Genomic DNA, 17,455 nt, shown 5'->3' with positions numbered 1-17,455 from the left:
GGGCTTGTTGTGCCTTGAGGCCTCTGTCTGATTTACAGCTGAGCCTATGGCAGGAGCTAAGACGACCTCTGTCTTCACCAACAAATTGCCAGCCCTCAGTCACCTAGAAGCGTTTGCTGCAGACAAACCTACAAACCTCACCACTCACATAAGCCTTTCCCAGACAGTCCATGCCGGGCTGGTCCTCTGACTGAGGACCATCAGATTTTAAGGTCTCTTATTCAGCAGATTTGAAGTAGCCCTCCCCTCCTTGGAAGTTTGCCACATAAAAGTGAGCAGAAGGGCAATGGGTGGGAGGCAGGAGTTTCCTTACCACTTAGCTGTAGCCATAGCCTATCCAAAAGAAGGAGGAGGAGGAGGAAGAGGAGGAGGAAAAAAAGAGAGAGAAGGAGGAGGAGAGAGAGGAGGAGGAAGAGAGAAAGGAAGAGGAGAAGGAAGAGGAGGAGGAAGATAAAGAGAAAGAGGAGAAGGAAAAGGAGGAGGAGAAGGAGGAAGGAGAAGGAAGGAGAAGGAGAAGGAGAAGGAAACAAACCCTTCAGGTTATCCTTCCATAAGAGACACTTTCCAGGTCTACACCACCTAGATTGGATAAACAAGGTTCAGGCAGGGTTCCAGGGAGGACTGAATGGGCAAACAAGTTCTGTTCAGGTCAAGCTTGGCTCCTGCTACTTGGAGAGGGCGCTGGTAACTTTTGCTTCTGGGCGTGGTCACAGTCTCTGCAGATCAGTCTCTAAAGCTCTGTGTAGCCAGTGCATTTTACAAGTAGGATCCTGATAAGGAGTGGCCTCATGTTGTGACAGGACCAAGTCCCCAAATTCAAGTGCCCCCCCTCCCTGCTCCCACTCTAAATAGCTCTGCTCCAGTTTGGGGCCACACAGACAAGACAGAAGACCCACCCTAACTATGCCAACCCCTTGGAGCGGCAGAACTTGTACCTGGCACCAGAAAGCGGAACAGCAGAGCTCACAGACCGATGATACGGGGGAGACAGACGTTCAGGTGTCCAGGCTAGTAGGCTTCCTGTGCCCCACCGTCCCACCTGGAGGAGGTGCGTTAGGGTGGAGCTGGGCTCTGCTGCTTGCCAGAGCTACCCTTTAATCCTGGTTCTAGTGGACCCTGCATCGCATAGTCCTGGCAAGACCGTCTGCGAAGGTATATTCAGTTGCTGAGTAGAAACACAACAAGCACATCTCCTGCAGACCCAGCATCCCAGGTTAAGTGAGGCTGGAAAAGGAAGATTGCAACATCTAGTTGTTTCCAAATCCTTTCTTTCTGTCTAGCCTTTTTCAGTCCCTCCACATTTAAGCAACAAAAGGACTCGAGAGAAAACTTGTACCAAATATCCTTCTTTGATTCCCCCCTCGCCCCCCCCACAGGGATTTCTGGGTGGCGTGAACAAGGAATAGGTAATCCCACAAAACCTTGCAGTGGGCTATTCTGGAGATTTTGGCGTGGGTCTCCTACTTTAGAGGGAAAGCTATCAGTCTTCGTTCCCAGTCTGCTGCCTCCTTTGTGAACTAATGATTGTAATTATTACCTCCCAGAGCTCTTTTGTTATCAACAACCAGGAGCCTGGGGGGATGGGCCCTTTGGGGAAATGGGAAAAAAATTTACAAAGCAAATTGCTGTCTAGGAAGGGTTGGATTTTTTTTTAAAAAGACAAACCCAATTTCAGCCTGCATCCGAAGTGGGGAATGGCAATTTTTTTAATGTAAATATCATTAGATTTAAAAAAATTCTCAGAGCTGTGGATTCAATTGCATTTCAACAGTACTGCTTTAAATCACTATTTTTGACGAAGTTAAATTCAGATGATGAGAGTCTGTCCTCTTGTTTTCATCCATTTCTTCCTTGTGAGGTGTGTGTGTGTGTGTGTGTGTGTGTGTGTGTGTGTGTGTTTATGAACCATTTTATTTCTGTCCACTCATCCATGGTAAAAAGCTTCAACCCCAGCCAGCTGGCTTGAAGAGAGAATTATTTGCAGGATTTGGTATGGATTTAAACAAAGACCCAGGCTCTCCAAGTCCTATTGGCAAGGCTGGGTGGAGAGAGCGCCCCGCATTCCAGGAGATGTTGCCTCTGCCAGCCGAAGTCACCAGGCCTGGAGTACCCTAAAGACTGACCAAGTTAAGGCTTGCGTCAAGATGACTACCTTCCCTCAACATGCTCCTGCTTTTGGCTTAGAAACATGCCTGGGTAGCACCTCAACAGGGTCAATCACACTCCCCACGCCTCCCTAGTCCCGCGACTTCTGTGGGCATCCACTATCTAGATCCTCCCTGGCCCCCAGGATTCTGGCAACTGGGAAGAAGTAAAGCTTTGGGGAGAGAACGCACTTGGAGGCCCAAGACTTGGGCTTCTGCACAGTAACCCGAGGTCTCAGGATCCCTAAACAAAATAAGTGATCCTGGTCGCCAAAACCAAGTAGGGTCCCTGCTCAGGCAAGAGCTTCGGTGCCTTTTTTGAAAACTCAAAAGAAGGAACGAAGAAATGCTGTGGAGACCAGGGAGACTGCAGCCCCTTGCTCAGGGAGCGCAGGAAAGGAGATCCGGATGGCTGAAAGCAGCACCTTCCCGCCAGTCTTTCTTGAGCTATGTGTAAATCGGAAACCATGGGTCTAGTATAAGCAAGCCGAAACAAAGCGGAGTCCGAGGGCCCCACATCTTCCTTAAGGCGCTGTCCCGCAGTTTATGGGCCTTTAGGGAAGAGAAAACAGAAAGGATTGTTTCATTCCTTTATTAGAAAACACAAACGAAACTACTTCTCTCTGGGCCGGGAAATTGCCAATCTTGCGTTCCTAGGCACCTCCTGACCTTAAGGACTCTTCTGGGGAAGGGGAGAGGTCAGTGGTTTCAGTACTCCTGAAACTACCCGAGTGCCTTTTCTCCTGGAATTTGGAAAGTCTGGTTTGCTTACTTCGAAAACCCCTGAATCCCGCCTAAGCACAGGTGCATAAGCAGCAAGCCAAGGTCACCAAGTAACCGGATCCCCTCCCCCATCAACCATAAATCCTGTGGTCTGTGTCAGTTCTCCGCTGCTCCCTTTCAAGAAGTTTCTGTTCGTTTTATTTATTTAATTTTTCCCAGCCTGAGGTCCTCAGTGATAGACTCCAGCGTGGATTTTAATTGCTTCAATCAGCAGTCTTTCTCCTCAGCCGTCAGTCAAAACCTGGACGGTGGGTCTGGGGACTCAGCGCCTGACTGCACAGGAAGGGGACGACCCCCCCAGGCTGGCTCAGCTCAGCAGGCAGACATTTTTAGGCTCGGCTAAGGAAGGAGATGAAATGAGTCCGTTGGCGTGGAAGCGATCCACCTTCCTCCCTCTTTGGTTCCTTCCCCGTGCTCTGGAGCTCTGCCTGATTGCGGCCAGGTGGCCTGGGCTCTTGAGGTCACAGCGACCTCCGCACGGGTTTGGAGGAAGGAGGGTACGAAAACCGCTTTTGCTCGGCCGGCCTCAGCCAGAGACAGCTCTCAAACAATGAGCCAATCGATGCACATGTGAAGTCGCTTTCAGTCACCCCTCCAAGATTGTCAAGGTCTCCCTGGTGCCCAGGGTCACCGAGGCCAGCGTGCAGCGGGCTGCGGTAGCACCCTGGACAGCGCGTCCGGGCCGAAGAGGACCTGGAGCGCCTGTGGCTGGGTCAGCGCTGCGCAGGCACGCCTCCCACCCCCGCATCTGACTCGCGCTCGAACGCACAGCCTCGCACCTCACGACCCAGCTCCTCCATTTCCCTTTCGTCACTCTCTGGTCTCCCCACCAAACTCCTCTCCCTAAAAATTCCCTTGGGTCCTTTCCACTTTCCAATCTCCAGACTGCGAGGATCAGGCTACTCCCCCATTTAACCACCGCGCAGAGCACAACGGCGCGTCCCTACGCCCCGACTCGAACACTCACACGCACGAGCACTGGCATACGCAGACAGCACGTTTCCTGTCCCTGTGTGACACCCACCCTCGTCGCGCGGCTGCTCCAGCCCTCGCGCGGTGCCCTCCTCCCGCCACACGCACTCGCACACGCACGCAGGCGCGTGCAGGGTCGAGCCGAAGGCAGCTTGCCCGCAGCCACTCGGAGGCGACCAGCGCCAGACTAGCAGAACCCATGGCATCTCCCGGCTCTGGCTTTTGGTCCTTCGGATCTGAAGATGGCTCTGGGGATCCTGAGAACCCGGGAACAGGTAGGAAAACCAGAACCTGCAGCGGGAGAGCTTTGTGGATGGATTAGGGTTTGCCCGGCTACGCAGATGATCAAAGCTTTGACATCTGCAACAGGAAACTTATTCCGGCGCTTCGCCTGGCTCCCTGGGTTAAGTCCTTAACTGTGCGAGAACCCCAACCCCTCCCCTCAGCCCTTTGTCCCCCTGGGAAAAAGCCCAGGGTTGTCTCGGCCCCTTCCCCTAAACGTAGGTTCCTAAAAGACTGCTGCATCTGCTGTCATCGGAAACCTGAGCTTTGCTTAGGGACGTCTAGACCCCGGGCAGGGAAAGACAATATAGGAACCGGGTAGAGTTAAGGGTCTGAGAGGCAAGCGCCGCGAGAAACAAACATCCTCGGGTCTAGGAAAGCCAGCCCCGGCGCGAACAGGGAGGGTCTGGAAACCCGAGGACCTGGCGAAGAAGTGCAAAGGGCCGCGGTGTGGACTGCTTTCTTTCTGGGACACGACAAGATGAGGGCTGGCCCGGGCGCCAGGTTCCCTCGGGCTCCCCCACCTGCTGAAGGCAGAGTCGCTAACCCGTGGCCGCTCTCGAGGTTGGCGCCGGGTCCCCAGACTCCGGACTCGGAGACCTGGTTCACGTAGAACAAAATTTCTCACTCCCCCGTCTGTTCTCTTTCCGATTCGCTTTTCCCTGCCTGGCGATTGCAGCGAGAGCCTGGTGCCAGGTGGCCCAAAAGTTCACGGGCGGCATCGGAAACAAGCTGTGCGGTGAGTGGTGGCGCGGTTGGAGAGAAGGGCGGACAAGGTCGGGGGCGCACGCTGGCCGGAACAATGCCGCCTGCTCCGCTCCGTGCCTGCAGCCTATGTCGGCCCAGTCCCTCGGTTGCGGGTGGGCGGGGATGTGGGAGCCGGGACGGTCAGGGGCTGACCTAGGTCCGGCGCTCCGTGTCCTTGTCCAGCTCTGCTCTACGGAGACTCTGAGAAGCCAGCAGAGAGCGGCGGGAGCGTGACCTCGCGGGCCGCCACTCGGAAGGTCGCCTGCACCTGTGACCAAAAACCCTGCAGCTGCCCCAAAGGGGATGTCAATTATGCACTTCTGCACGCAACAGGTAAAGAGGTCGGCTGGCCAGAACCGCGCTCCACCCCTCGGACGTCTGTCCCCGCCAAGTGGGTGACAGAATGGGGTGGGGGTGGGGACTCTGAGAATCTTCCCCGGAATTGGAAGGATGTGGGGGTCTGTGTGCTGGAGTTGTTCCAAGAACGCGGCCCTGGCCTTCCCCAACCCGAATCGGAGACCACAGTGCCCTGCACTGGAGCAGCCTCAAATAGAGTCGGAGGTGGCAGTGGCAGCGATGTGCACCATAGTAGGCTTCTTGGTGCTGCCCCAGCCTCTGGGTAGCACAGATTTCCAAAATGCCCTGGGAAGTACTTCGGAATTGCAGGGAGTTTTACGTGTTCGTTTGGATCCAAAGTAGTTTGTAACCGTTATTTCAAAGAGGAACGATTCTGTTTACCTGAGCCCTAGGCGCTAAATTTTACCTACGCATTCATGACTCCCTGGCTTCCAAACAGTGCGTGAACTCGCGCACACATCCACACCTCCCCCCCACACACACCCCAACTTTGGAAAAATCCGCCCTTCAAAAAAAGCCAGAGATCATAACTTGGCATGAATCACTTTTCCTGGTTTGCCGGAAGGTATTTCTCAAACATTTCGGAAGTGGAATATTGACAAACCATTAAGATGATTTACTCAAATAGACCATTTGGGACTAACGCTTGTGAAACGGACAAGCTGAAACACTCATCTTGGGAAAAAAAATTAACCAAGCAACGTAATTTGTTACAAATAAAATGCAAAACTTAATTCCGGGAGGAGGTTTTATTTGCTTGTGTTTCCAGATGCTCTGGTTTTGTTTGAAACAGGGTCTTCTCTCCCTAACCCGATGTGGTCTCCGATTTCCAGAGATTCCCCCTTATTTTAGCGTCCTGAGCACTGCGATCACATCAAATCAGTTCAAAGCAAAATTGCCCATTCACTAATTGCCAGGGTCTTTGTAGTGACATCTAAAATGTCCCTCCCATTCCGTTCTTCAGACCTGCTGCCGGCCTGTGAAGGAGAAAGGCCCACTCTGGCATTTCTGCAAGATGTTATGAACATTTTGCTTCAGTACGTGGTGAAAAGTTTTGATAGATCAACTAAAGTGATTGATTTCCATTATCCCAATGAGCTTCTTCAAGAGTATAATTGGGAATTGGCAGACCAACCGCAAAATCTGGAGGAAATTTTGACGCACTGCCAAACAACTCTAAAATATGCGATTAAAACAGGTATTGTGCAACCAGTAATAATAAAGCTATTTTTCCCTTTTGCAATTTTATTTTTTCCCTATAAAACCGTTTTTCTTATGGTGGGTCGTGTTATTTCCAAAATTACAAAGTTACATTGGCTTAAAAATAGTCATTATTGGAGTGATTCAGAGGCACCTTTCTAACAATAACCGAGCCATAGTCGGGGTATAAATTATGAGATTGGCAAGGAGATTAATTGGAGGCTGTAGAAGCAACCATTTGTCAGCAGGGGCCAGTACCCAAAATGAAGAAAGAAAGGGAATGTTGAAAGGGATGCTGTAAAGACTAAAGATGCAATCCAGTACACCTGAACTGCATGTGCTAGTGTCAATTTTCTCCACCTGGAACTAGTCAAGAACCCCAGCTAACCAGCCTGTGCAATCTTCAGGCTCGAGGGAGAATGCTGTAGCATTGTTTCAAAAGACTTAATTTTAGATTTCAATTCCAGTTTTTCTCCTGGTTTGAAAGAAGTATGGAGGCGCGCGCACGCGCACGCACGACCCGCTCCCCCGCCCCCCACCAATGCTTAGCAGCCCAGTAGTATTACTCAAGGATTTTCTCCTTCGCTTATGTGGATAAGAATACCCGAATTGTTTAAGGGTCCATTTAAAGATGTGTGTTAGGGTCTATTAGAGTCTCACAACATCCTTTAAAACTGGGTAAAAGGATGTTGTAGTCCAGGGGCAACATCATTCGTACCTCCAGAGCTTTCTTCCTCCCAGGTCCTGAGTGCCCTGCTTTTTTCCCCTACATTGTCTCTAATCATCTTGATACATGGTGAAACAAAGTAAAGTGATAAATATGAATGCCTTTATGAGGTGGAGGAGGGAAGGCTTATGGACTTACAATGATTTGTAGACGTAAAGATGTGCTAACGAATGTGAAATATTAAGTAGGCATGGGTTACCATGCAAACGTCATGCTTTATGCTGCCATTTTTCCAGTAGTTTATTAGTATAACAAAGGACAAACATTTTAAGAATTTTGCTACAAACATGGTTTGGCCTTTTTTCCCCTGAGCATTCTTTATATGATTAGAGAAGAAAGATTTGTATAGATGCCTTGGAAAACTGATTTATTGTGTAATTATTATCCACTTTGTAAGACTGTAGACTTGGAAATAGAGTCGAGCCGAAATGAGCTGAACTTGATTTCCAGGGAGTATAGACATTTTTTAAATATCGTCAGTTAGTCCTCCTGAAACACCAACGGAATATACACGCCAAGCATGTGAGATACTCTGCTCCCAGTTACTTTGCATGCACCCACCAACCGAAGCTTGAGCCGTGCTTTTAATCTGTCTCTGCTTGACCCATCCCCCACACCTGACATTTAAATACGCTAATGGCAAAACTTCCTACCGTTTGTTTATGCTGCTCACAAATAAAAGAGAACACGTACTTTTTTTTTTTTTTACCTCTTTGTTTTCAAAAGCTGCCAGCTAGTCTTCGAAATGCAATTTGGAATTAAGATAGTGGGAATTGCCAGGCAGTGGGAGTAATAGTTCTATATATCGATGCTCCACCATCGGGGAATAAATGGGTTCGTTAAATTATCAGATTGTTGCTATAAGTTTTGTAAAACTGTTAGTCAAATGTTGCTGTGGTGCATCTCATTTAGAGTGAAGATAAAATCTGTTAGATTAAGATGAATATCTCAATATTACTGATGCCACGTTTTGTCTTCTGCCCTTATATCCCTAAATAGCACTTAAAAAAAAAAAAAAAAAGGCATACATAGGCAGCCTTTGTCTTCAACGGAAAAGCTTGTGGCTTCTTATACTGTTAGTGTCCTGTTTATCAGCTGACACTACCTAGTCCATCAAAGCAGTTGCACTCCCTGTCCCCATCCAGTATTCTTATGATCCTTTGAAGATCATTTTATAAAATGTCACCTGGCCCCTCTTAACTTAATTTCTGTCTGGCCTGGAGCTTTATAAAGGATTGAAGGGCAGTGGAGATTTTTAAATGAGGCGTCTATGTCCTATTTAAATCACTTGTAAAGAAGCGGTAGAACTAGAAACTTCCATGGGTGGTAGGATTCTAGCACGGTATCTGCAGGTATTTCTTCCTTTATTTGTGGTAGCTGGGAGGCATAGGTTCATGTTAATGTAGTCTCCAATCTTTAAGAGAAGCCTTAGACAAAGGAAACTGAGCCCAATGTAAGAGGCACATCCTTCCGTGGGTTGTCAGTTCACAAAAAGCAATTTTAGAGGACGTTTGGCTTCTCTCCATCTGACTGGAGACTACCAGGTCTTATTTGCCAGGTGTTAGTTTTTGCACATCTTTTAGGACTCATGTGCTAATCTGTGCATGAGACACCCTGTGCTTGGAGCTCGCTCATCCTGTTCAAATCACGTGGGCCCCGGGCCCCCGCAGGATTCCAGCTCTGCTGGAATTACCGACAGATTCAGAGGCTGCTTCTCATGCTCTCAGACAGCTCTGAATGGGTGCAGTGGGAAACCCTTGGAGGCAGTGCATGGGGCCCCAGGAACAGAACAAATGTAATTAGGGGGATATTTCTGCCAGAACCCCAAATGGCACGCTGTTCTGACCAGTCAAACTACCTAGCTATGTAGTTTCATACAATCAGTGAGGGAGAGCTGTGGCACAGGAGAAAAGTCAGATAAAATCGGACCAAGGCAGAAAACTATATGCAGGGAAGGAAACCCAGTAACAGAAGCATCTCGCTTGCCTTTAGTTTACCACAAGTATTTGTTCAGAGCTCCTGCACATGCCCTAGAATTCCTCTCCGTCTTATTGAGAGGTTTTTGCTGCCAGAATTTCCACAGTTAAATCCTGTGTGATAATAGGAAGGTTCAGCTAGAAATGCATATAAATTATAAAAATAAATCCAGATTGATTTCCTCACTCAAAAAATGATTTGGGGATGGAAGAGTGGAGGGCCCTCTGGAGAGAGAAGTGGGCTGTGATGTCAGCTTCGGGCTACAATGAAATGGGGAGTCAATGAGGCAGAGAGAAGAGAGTGGTGTGTTGCAACAGCAACTGCAGCAGCTGAGGGACTTTATACCTTTTCTGAATGAGTAAACTGATGAGGTCAGAGTCAAAGGGACCGCGGAAGAGAAAAAGGGAGCGGGGGCATGATTTGAGGCCTTAAAGGAGGTAATGCAAAGAATTAACTGGAGGTGCACAAATACCAGTCCCTCTAAAAAGCGCTCCTTCCTGGTGCCTGTCTGTTCCCATTGTCAAACTCTCTAGCTGCATGCCTCCTGCTGATAAGAGAGCCATCTAGTCCCAGAGATAAGCAATGTGCTTTCCCCAGTGTTGTCCTTTATCTTGTTTTGCCCACGCTTGGGATGTGAGACTCACATCACGGGCGCTGGACAGATGTCCAGCAAGTGACAGATACTGTTTTTTATCAGATACCACTTCCATAATTATGCTTCCTCTCAAACTGCTAAACACAACATGCATCTCTTGGTCGCCTTCTACGAAACAAGATGGGAAACAGGATCCCAATGAGATATTTATAATCACATTTTAAATAACAGCCTCCAGGGTGTGTGCAAGTCAACCCATTTACAGAATTTTAGAAAAATCTAAACATTAATAAGATAATCCTTTTAATGGGTCAGTCTATCGTAGAATGTATTATTCACATATCTGTCAACAAGACAGTAATGCTGGCTGCTCAGCTTTGTTCTAAATTTTACTATGAGGGACCTCTGTTGACTGTAATCAAATGTTCAGACAGAGAAGATCTGTCAAGAATTAGCTTTGTCTATTCCATCTCTAGACACTCATCACCTTTGAATCCAAGACTAACCACTCAGAGTGTCCTATTTTTTTATTTTTGTCTTGTCTTTGTAATCATCAGCCATTTGTCACTGATATTATTACGGATGGTGGCATGCCTGAAGGATGTCATGGTATGACTGATTCTCGGGACAGCTCAACAAAAGGGCTGTTAGCAGTATTGATGCAAATAAGAGGAATGATTTGGGGTACTATAACATTTTAGTTTGCAATTATATTGGAAGTATAGTAGGAAATGTTCTAGTCTCCACGTTGTGAAATACATATTATTTTTATAGGGCCTATTTAGTGTATGTCTTAGGGAATATTATGTCCTAAGTAGCCCCTGGTTAGAGGAAGGGTTGCCTCAGTGTGTGTGCACATATGTGCATGTGGTATGTGTCTTGTGCCCACGGGCACGTTTACATATTTGATTTCTGAATACGCATCTCTTGTACCTGAAGTGTCTTTCAAGATTCTTTAGATATAAAAACCATGTGTTTGGGAGACAATTATTTTCACTGGTTCCAATCCTAATTCCATTTTATTCAGGGCATCCCCGATATTTTAATCAGCTGTCTACCGGATTGGATATGGTTGGATTAGCAGCAGATTGGTTGACATCAACAGCAAACACGAACATGTAAGTAACTGATTACACAGAAACCTCTTTTGTGTAAATCCCTTCGCATCGTGTGTTCTCCTTACTCTGCCTTAATTAAAGAAATAGCCTTGATATGTTTTTTGATTTTCTCAAACTTTGCAAATATTTAAAATGCGAAAGAGACTTTAAACATTTTGATTTAAAATAACTCATCATGTAAAAGAGAAATAAAAGCCAATGTTGCCTTTTATGTAGTCCTACTATGTAATATTCTGCATTCAATACCTTAAACTATCCCTATACATTATACCAATATTTGAAGATCTTGCCTTTAAGGCAATGGAAAAATTAGCAATATTTTAGAAAACTTTTATAAATAATTTTATATTTGATATTTTAATCTTACATCAATAATTATAAGTTTTAAAAAAGGAGAAATTCTGCGATATTACAATAGTAAATAATTTATCTGAGTTAAGGACATAAAACATGGTCATTTCTGTATTTCAGGTTCACCTATGAGATCGCCCCTGTATTTGTACTACTGGAATATGTGACACTAAAGAAAATGAGGGAAATCATTGGCTGGCCAGGAGGCTCTGGTGATGGAATCTTTTCTCCTGGTATATACATTTCATTTTTTCTGTTTTGTTCTTCTGGTATGCTATGTTATAAACATCTATTCTGTGTTTCTGATTAAGTCACTTAAGCTGTGTTTATGAAAATAATGAGTATGGCTTAGTCCATTGAACACACCTTGGAACTTACTAATCTCATGCTTAAATACCAATTATCTGTGCTCGACCGAGTACAGTCAGACGTGATATCACCTCATACTTCTCCATGACCCTGCGTATAAGAGGTATAGATAGTGCTGGTCAAAAGAATAATTGCCAATAAGGAAATTCACCCTTGCTGCATTCCTCAGAATGAGTGAAATGAAAGCATCATTTAACACAACACTCGGTGTGTAAATGTATATACCGAGCTATATTTCCCCCGAAAAGCCCATTCCCTCTTTTCTCTAGTCTCTGGAATAATGAACAGAGAAGTGGATTTAGACTCATTCAAGGAGGGCATCGAGTGCATGGAGAGGTGGTTCCTTAGAGCTAGAAGAGAGTGCTGATTTGTTTGAGGTATTTTCTCTCCTCTTTATCACACCACAAGATGTTTCCTATTTTGCTTCTGATTACCAGTCACTGCGTGCTAAGCTCCCTTATTTATACCTCTCCCAGCCCAGAGAATCAACCTGAAACAAAATGCTGTGACCTTGACTTGATTCCTAGATGAAAAGGGAGTTAGGAAGGCAATGGAAAAAGTCACTGACCCATGAAAAAGTAGCCTGGTGTCAGAGTGATACCTAATCAGTGAGAGGAAGCCAGTCTTCAGCAAGCTGTGATAGGTGGGTTGGACAGGAGAGGCCAGAGTTACACCTGCAGCTGTCAGCCAGGCACAGCTGGGCACAGCCAGTCAGGATTCAGAGCCCTCTGAAGTCTGCAAAGGAAGTGAGAGGTGAGAGGGTCTGAAGAAGAAACAATGACCAAGCAGTAGTGGCCTCAAGGACAAGACTTGTTTGTGTCTGATAAACCATCTCACCTCTGTTGTTTTGTGTTTTTAAGTACATAGCATGTTTTTTTTTTCAGATACTAAAGGGAAATGGAACAGAAAATTAGCCTAAAAAAAAAAAAAAAAAAAAAAAAAAAAAAAACAGTCATTGAACACTAGTGGTGATGGATTCTTTCATTTTCTAGGCAATTTAGTACTTATTCTCCCTTCCCGCTAAGTTTGTGGTTTGTCTTTATTGTCCAAGATTGATGCTTAGAACATATTTTCATGAAGAACTAGGTACAGTTACAAGGGTTACGATGTCAACATCATTTCTACCTTATTCATTCAAGAGAATATTCATATAAGGATAGTGTTGATTGGAAGTTTAAGTTGTCCCTGAGATGCACCAAGAACAACATGGTTCAGTTTTAATAGCTCACAGAAGTAGGAAATCTTTGCTAGTCTAAAGAGGGGCCATGCCTAATTATCTAGCCTGTCTTGGAACCTAAATGCCCCAGATAACACACACCCCAAGAAATCCTGCTTGTTGGTTCTGCTAGGTTCTGTCTGACACAGTGGATGGTGGCAAACAGTGGTTGGAGGCTATGAAACTTCTTCCTTTGAGCCTGAAGATGCATATGCTCTAACCATGGTGTAAAACCCATAGATGTAGCGTTACATTGTAATATAAATATTCCAAAGTCAGTCAGAGGGTACAGCAACAGAAAACAATGCAGATCTGTCCTTGCTCAACTTCCTACAAGAAGAGCGAATGTATGTAGCATCCTAGTTTGCTAGTAGAAGTAGCCTTGCTCCTGGGCTACAGAGTCAAATGATCCAAGGGACAGGAGTACAGAAAGTAGGCTCACAGGCACGTCCTGGTGCCCTCCGGTCCTGGGAATAATTGTAAGACTTGGGTCTTTGACGTGGACAAAATGCTTAGCTTATTTTGACTGTTGTCCAGTTCTGCTCATCCTTACCACAAACACCCAGGAACTTGGTGCTTCCTGAAATTGCCTCACGACTCCTGAAAGAATTCCGTACATGCAATTTACCTACACCTGAGAATCAGACAGCACTCCAATCTTTGGAAGGCCATAAAGGATAAGGACTGAGGGGGGTAAAGGCCCGACTTCGTCTCAGATCTTTTCCTAATATAATCATTAGAGGTTGTAGGGCATCACTTCTGATCTTCATGTGGTCTTGCACAAATCCCTTCATCATCCTCAGAGCTGCAAAACCTTTCGCTGGAGGATGACTGAGATGCAAAATGAGGAGCAGGAGACCAGGATTGAAACCTTCTTGAATAATTACACATGAAGAGTGCTTTCTTTGTTTATATTCCCCTTTCTTTTCTAATCCCCACCCCCCCCACCACCTACCGCCCACCATCCCTTCCCCACCAGACTGAGAAATGTAGCAAGAGCAGCTGTTCTCAACTAGGGAGCCAGTATTGCCCTTCCAAAAGAGGGCAATGTCTGTGGATATTTTGGGTTGTCATAGCTTGGGAGAAAATGCTGTTGACAACTGGAATCCATGACTGAGGCTAACTACCCAACATTACTTCCAACAACACTCTTTAAGAAGTTCTCTAGCTCAGAATATCAGTGAGCGCTAAGACTGAGAAATCAGAAGCTAGAGTGAGCCCTGCTCAATAGCTTTCCATTGAGTACAGCATCACAGGTGGGAACCTGGGTATCTGATCAGAACATACTTGACCTGTTTTCTACTGTCCTGAGTCTCTAGGGCCTAACAAGGTAGCAACTGCCTACATTCTGACTGTAGAGATGCCAAGGGCTGGTTGATGGCTTTGTACCAAGTGCCCTGCCTGTATCAGAGTGCAGGGCTCATAAGGCAAAGGTCATAGCCCTGCATGGACTCTTCAACTTGGCAGAGCCTGCCTGATCCTCAACTAGAAGAAAAGGCTGTGGAATAGTCTTAAGAGTTTCATTCTTAGATTGGGGCAGAGAGGAAACACTTGGAGTTCACTCTGCCTTCTGATCCTGTGTCCGCTATGCGTGCCTAGTCAGTGCCTTCATATTTCCTGGAATATGAAGCAAAATTCCTAAGATTCTGAACAGTCCTGCAGAAAGTCCCATTGCTTGTGAAGTGAGACCCTCCTTACGCAGCAGAGTAAAACGTGATCATGTGAAGTCTTGACAGTCTTGAGGAAATACAAGAAATACAACTCTACATGGAGCTGAAATCAGCAGCAGCATTGCATTCGTGAGTGCAATTGTATCTCAGGGATCTCTTTGAGAGAAAGGGCCTTTTAAGAGGAATCAACAGAGGATGAGGAGATAGATGAATGTGGATGTTCTATAGGAACCATTAGCAGGATGCAGAGTAAAGGGCAGCGTGTTGGTCTCAATTCAAGGACAAGACATTGCTGAAAATGAAAAGAAATAGTTATTTGCCACCATGATAGTACAAGAATTTTATAGGCTTTGCTATATTTATAAACTAGAGAGAAATGAAAGAAAAAAATCTCTTTTTAGAAATCTCTTCAAGGGGTTGGGGATTTAGCTCAGTGGTAGAGTGCTTGCCTAGCAATCGCAAGGCCCTGAGTTCGGTCCCCAGCTCCGGGAAAAAAAAAAAAAAAGAAAGAAAGAAATCTCTTCAAGTGGGCATAGTGGTACATATACGAATCCTAGCATTTGGAAGGCTAAGACAAAAGTATCATGAATTCAAAGCCAGCCTGTGCTATATGATAAGACTTTTAAAAAGAAGATTTATATATTTTATTTATGAGTACACTGTTGCTGTTTTCAGATAAAACAGAAGAGGGCATCAGATCTCATTACGGATGGTTGTGAGCCACCAGGTGGTTGCTGGGAATTGAACTCAGAACCTCTGGAAGAGCAGTCAGTGCTCTTAACTGTGGAGCAGCCATCTTTCTAGCCCATGATAAGACTTTTAAAAAGAACTCCCGATCAGAGTGAAATAAATGAAAATTCCCCTTGAAGTTTCTCTCTCCCCATCTCACTCCCACTCTTCCTCAATCTTCCTCCCTCTCTGTTCCCCTTCCTCTCTGTCTCCTCCCCTCCTCTCCCTCTCCTTCTCCATATCTGTTTCTCTGTTGCTATGTCTCTCTGTCTCTCCAGGGTCTCTTTGAAATCCTAACTGTTCTGGTACTCACTATGTAGCCCATACTGGCTTTGAGTGCATGCACCACCACACCCAGCATTTAAAGTGCTTTTCTTACTGTAGTTGGGGCCCAAGGTGCTTTCCTGAACCCTCTTAGCTGTATCTTAGAATCTGAAAATAGACTTTATAGGAGCTGTAAGGTCGGTGCCTTTTCAATTTTCCCAGTCATGACCCCTTTTTTCCTGGGAAGTTTTCAGTCTACCTGGGTTTCTAGACATATAAAATAATCACAAATATAAAATTATATATAAATAAATTATATATAAAGTATATATATAATTATTATAAAATTGTTTTAAATTTTTTATGTATGATACCTTTGGACTCATTAAAGATGAAAATGAATTTGCAAAATAATGAGATAAATGTTTAGTTTATTAAAAATAGCCAAGCCTTAGGTGGTTACTTGATACTGGACTACGTAAAGATGTCACCATTTTTAGAGTTACTTCTTATTTTTATTTTATAACAGTCAATACATTATAACGCCACATTGCATCCATATTCAATATCAAATGGCAGAAGTGTATTTAGGGCCATTTTAGGAATCATTGAAAATTTTGTTCGAGACCTAAACCAATATTCATTCATCAGTTATTTATGAACTCATATCAACAACTCAAACAGCAGCTTTCAAATCAAACATTCTAACACAACACCATCCAGATACATTGGTATGTACCAGCTAAGTCAAATGATGGAAAAATACTAAATGTTTGTTTTCTATAATTAAGCCATTAAGTTTCTGTAACAGCAGAAAATCTTGTGTGTATAGTAAAAAGCATTGCTACTCATAACATACAATAATCTTGTAACTGACTCTTTAGGCAGCATTGACATTGCACGCTTTGATGGGGAGGGCAAAGTGAGCATGATGTGTGTTTAGAACCAAGGTTACAGTGACGTCATGTGATGTGACATGAACTGTTGAACACTGCTAGAAACATCCCAGACTTAGTATATGGCTGATTTTGAAGTAATTTTTGGTTGTTGTATATTCAGAAACGTTTTACTGTTTGCAACTTTGCAGACTCTTCTCTCCACCAAACTCTGTTACATAATCCCATATTGGGCTGTGACCCACAGTTCAAGAAACTATTCTAGGAACTCAAGAAGGATGACCAAAATGCGAATGCTTCACTCCTTCTTTAAAAGGGGAACAAGAAAACCCTTGGCAGGGAATAGGGAGGCAAAGTTTAGAACAGAGGCAGAAGAAACACCCATTCAGACCCTGCCCCACATGTGGCCCATACATATACAGCCACCCAATTAGATAAGATGGATGAAGCAAAGAAGTGCAGGCTGACAGGAGCTGGATGTAGATCGCTCCTGAGAGACACAGCCAGAATATAGCAAATACAGAGGCGAATGCCAGCAGCAATCCACTGAACTGAGATCGGGACCCCCGTTGAAGGAATCAGAGAAAGGTCTGGAAGAGCTTGAAGGGGCTCGAGACCTCATATGAACAACAATGCCAACCAACCAGAGCTTCCAGGGAGTAAGCCACTACCCAAAGACTATACATGGACTGACTCTGGGCTCCAACCTCATAGGTAGCAATGAATAGCCTAGTAAGAGCACCAGTGGAAGGGGAAGCCCTGGGTCCTGCTAAGACTGAACCCCCAGTGAACGTGATTGTTGGGGGGAGGGTGGTAATGGGGGGAGGATAGGGAGGGGAAGCCCATGTAGAAGGGGAGGTGGAGGGGTTAGGGGGATGTTGGCCGGGAAACCGGGAAGGGGAATAATAATCGAAATGTAAATAAGAAATACTCAAGTTAATAAAGATAAAAAAAGAAAAGATAAAAAAAAGAAGAAAAAGAAAGAAAGAAATAAAGAATGCTGCTTGCATGAGAAGTGTTGACAGAGAATGGAAGGCTGTAACTGCTTCTGTGCCCTC

The 17,455-nt window shown here is 45.3% G+C and overlaps 1 protein-coding gene across 1 annotated transcript in view; it reads left to right on the top strand.

Annotated features, from left to right (window-relative positions):
• The first annotated feature begins 3,294 nt into the window (after positions 1-3,294).
• Positions 3,295-17,455, top strand: part of Gad2 (glutamate decarboxylase 2) — a 67,321-nt gene continuing 53,160 nt past the window's right edge. Inside the window, exons 1-6 of the mRNA XM_032885304.1 lie at positions 3,295-4,174; positions 4,861-4,920; positions 5,112-5,261; positions 6,250-6,483; positions 10,812-10,902; positions 11,374-11,486. Coding sequence (XP_032741195.1) covers positions 4,099-4,174; positions 4,861-4,920; positions 5,112-5,261; positions 6,250-6,483; positions 10,812-10,902; positions 11,374-11,486 — 724 coding nt within the window. The 5' untranslated portion in view covers positions 3,295-4,098. The remainder of the gene's footprint in view (positions 4,175-4,860; positions 4,921-5,111; positions 5,262-6,249; positions 6,484-10,811; positions 10,903-11,373; positions 11,487-17,455) is intronic.

This window comes from Rattus rattus, chromosome 14, assembly GCF_011064425.1.
Source record: "Rattus rattus isolate New Zealand chromosome 14, Rrattus_CSIRO_v1, whole genome shotgun sequence".
Lineage (NCBI taxonomy): Eukaryota > Metazoa > Chordata > Mammalia > Rodentia > Muridae > Rattus > Rattus rattus.
Note: the sequence above shows the minus strand (reverse complement) of the source record. Positions and strands in the feature narration are given on the sequence as shown.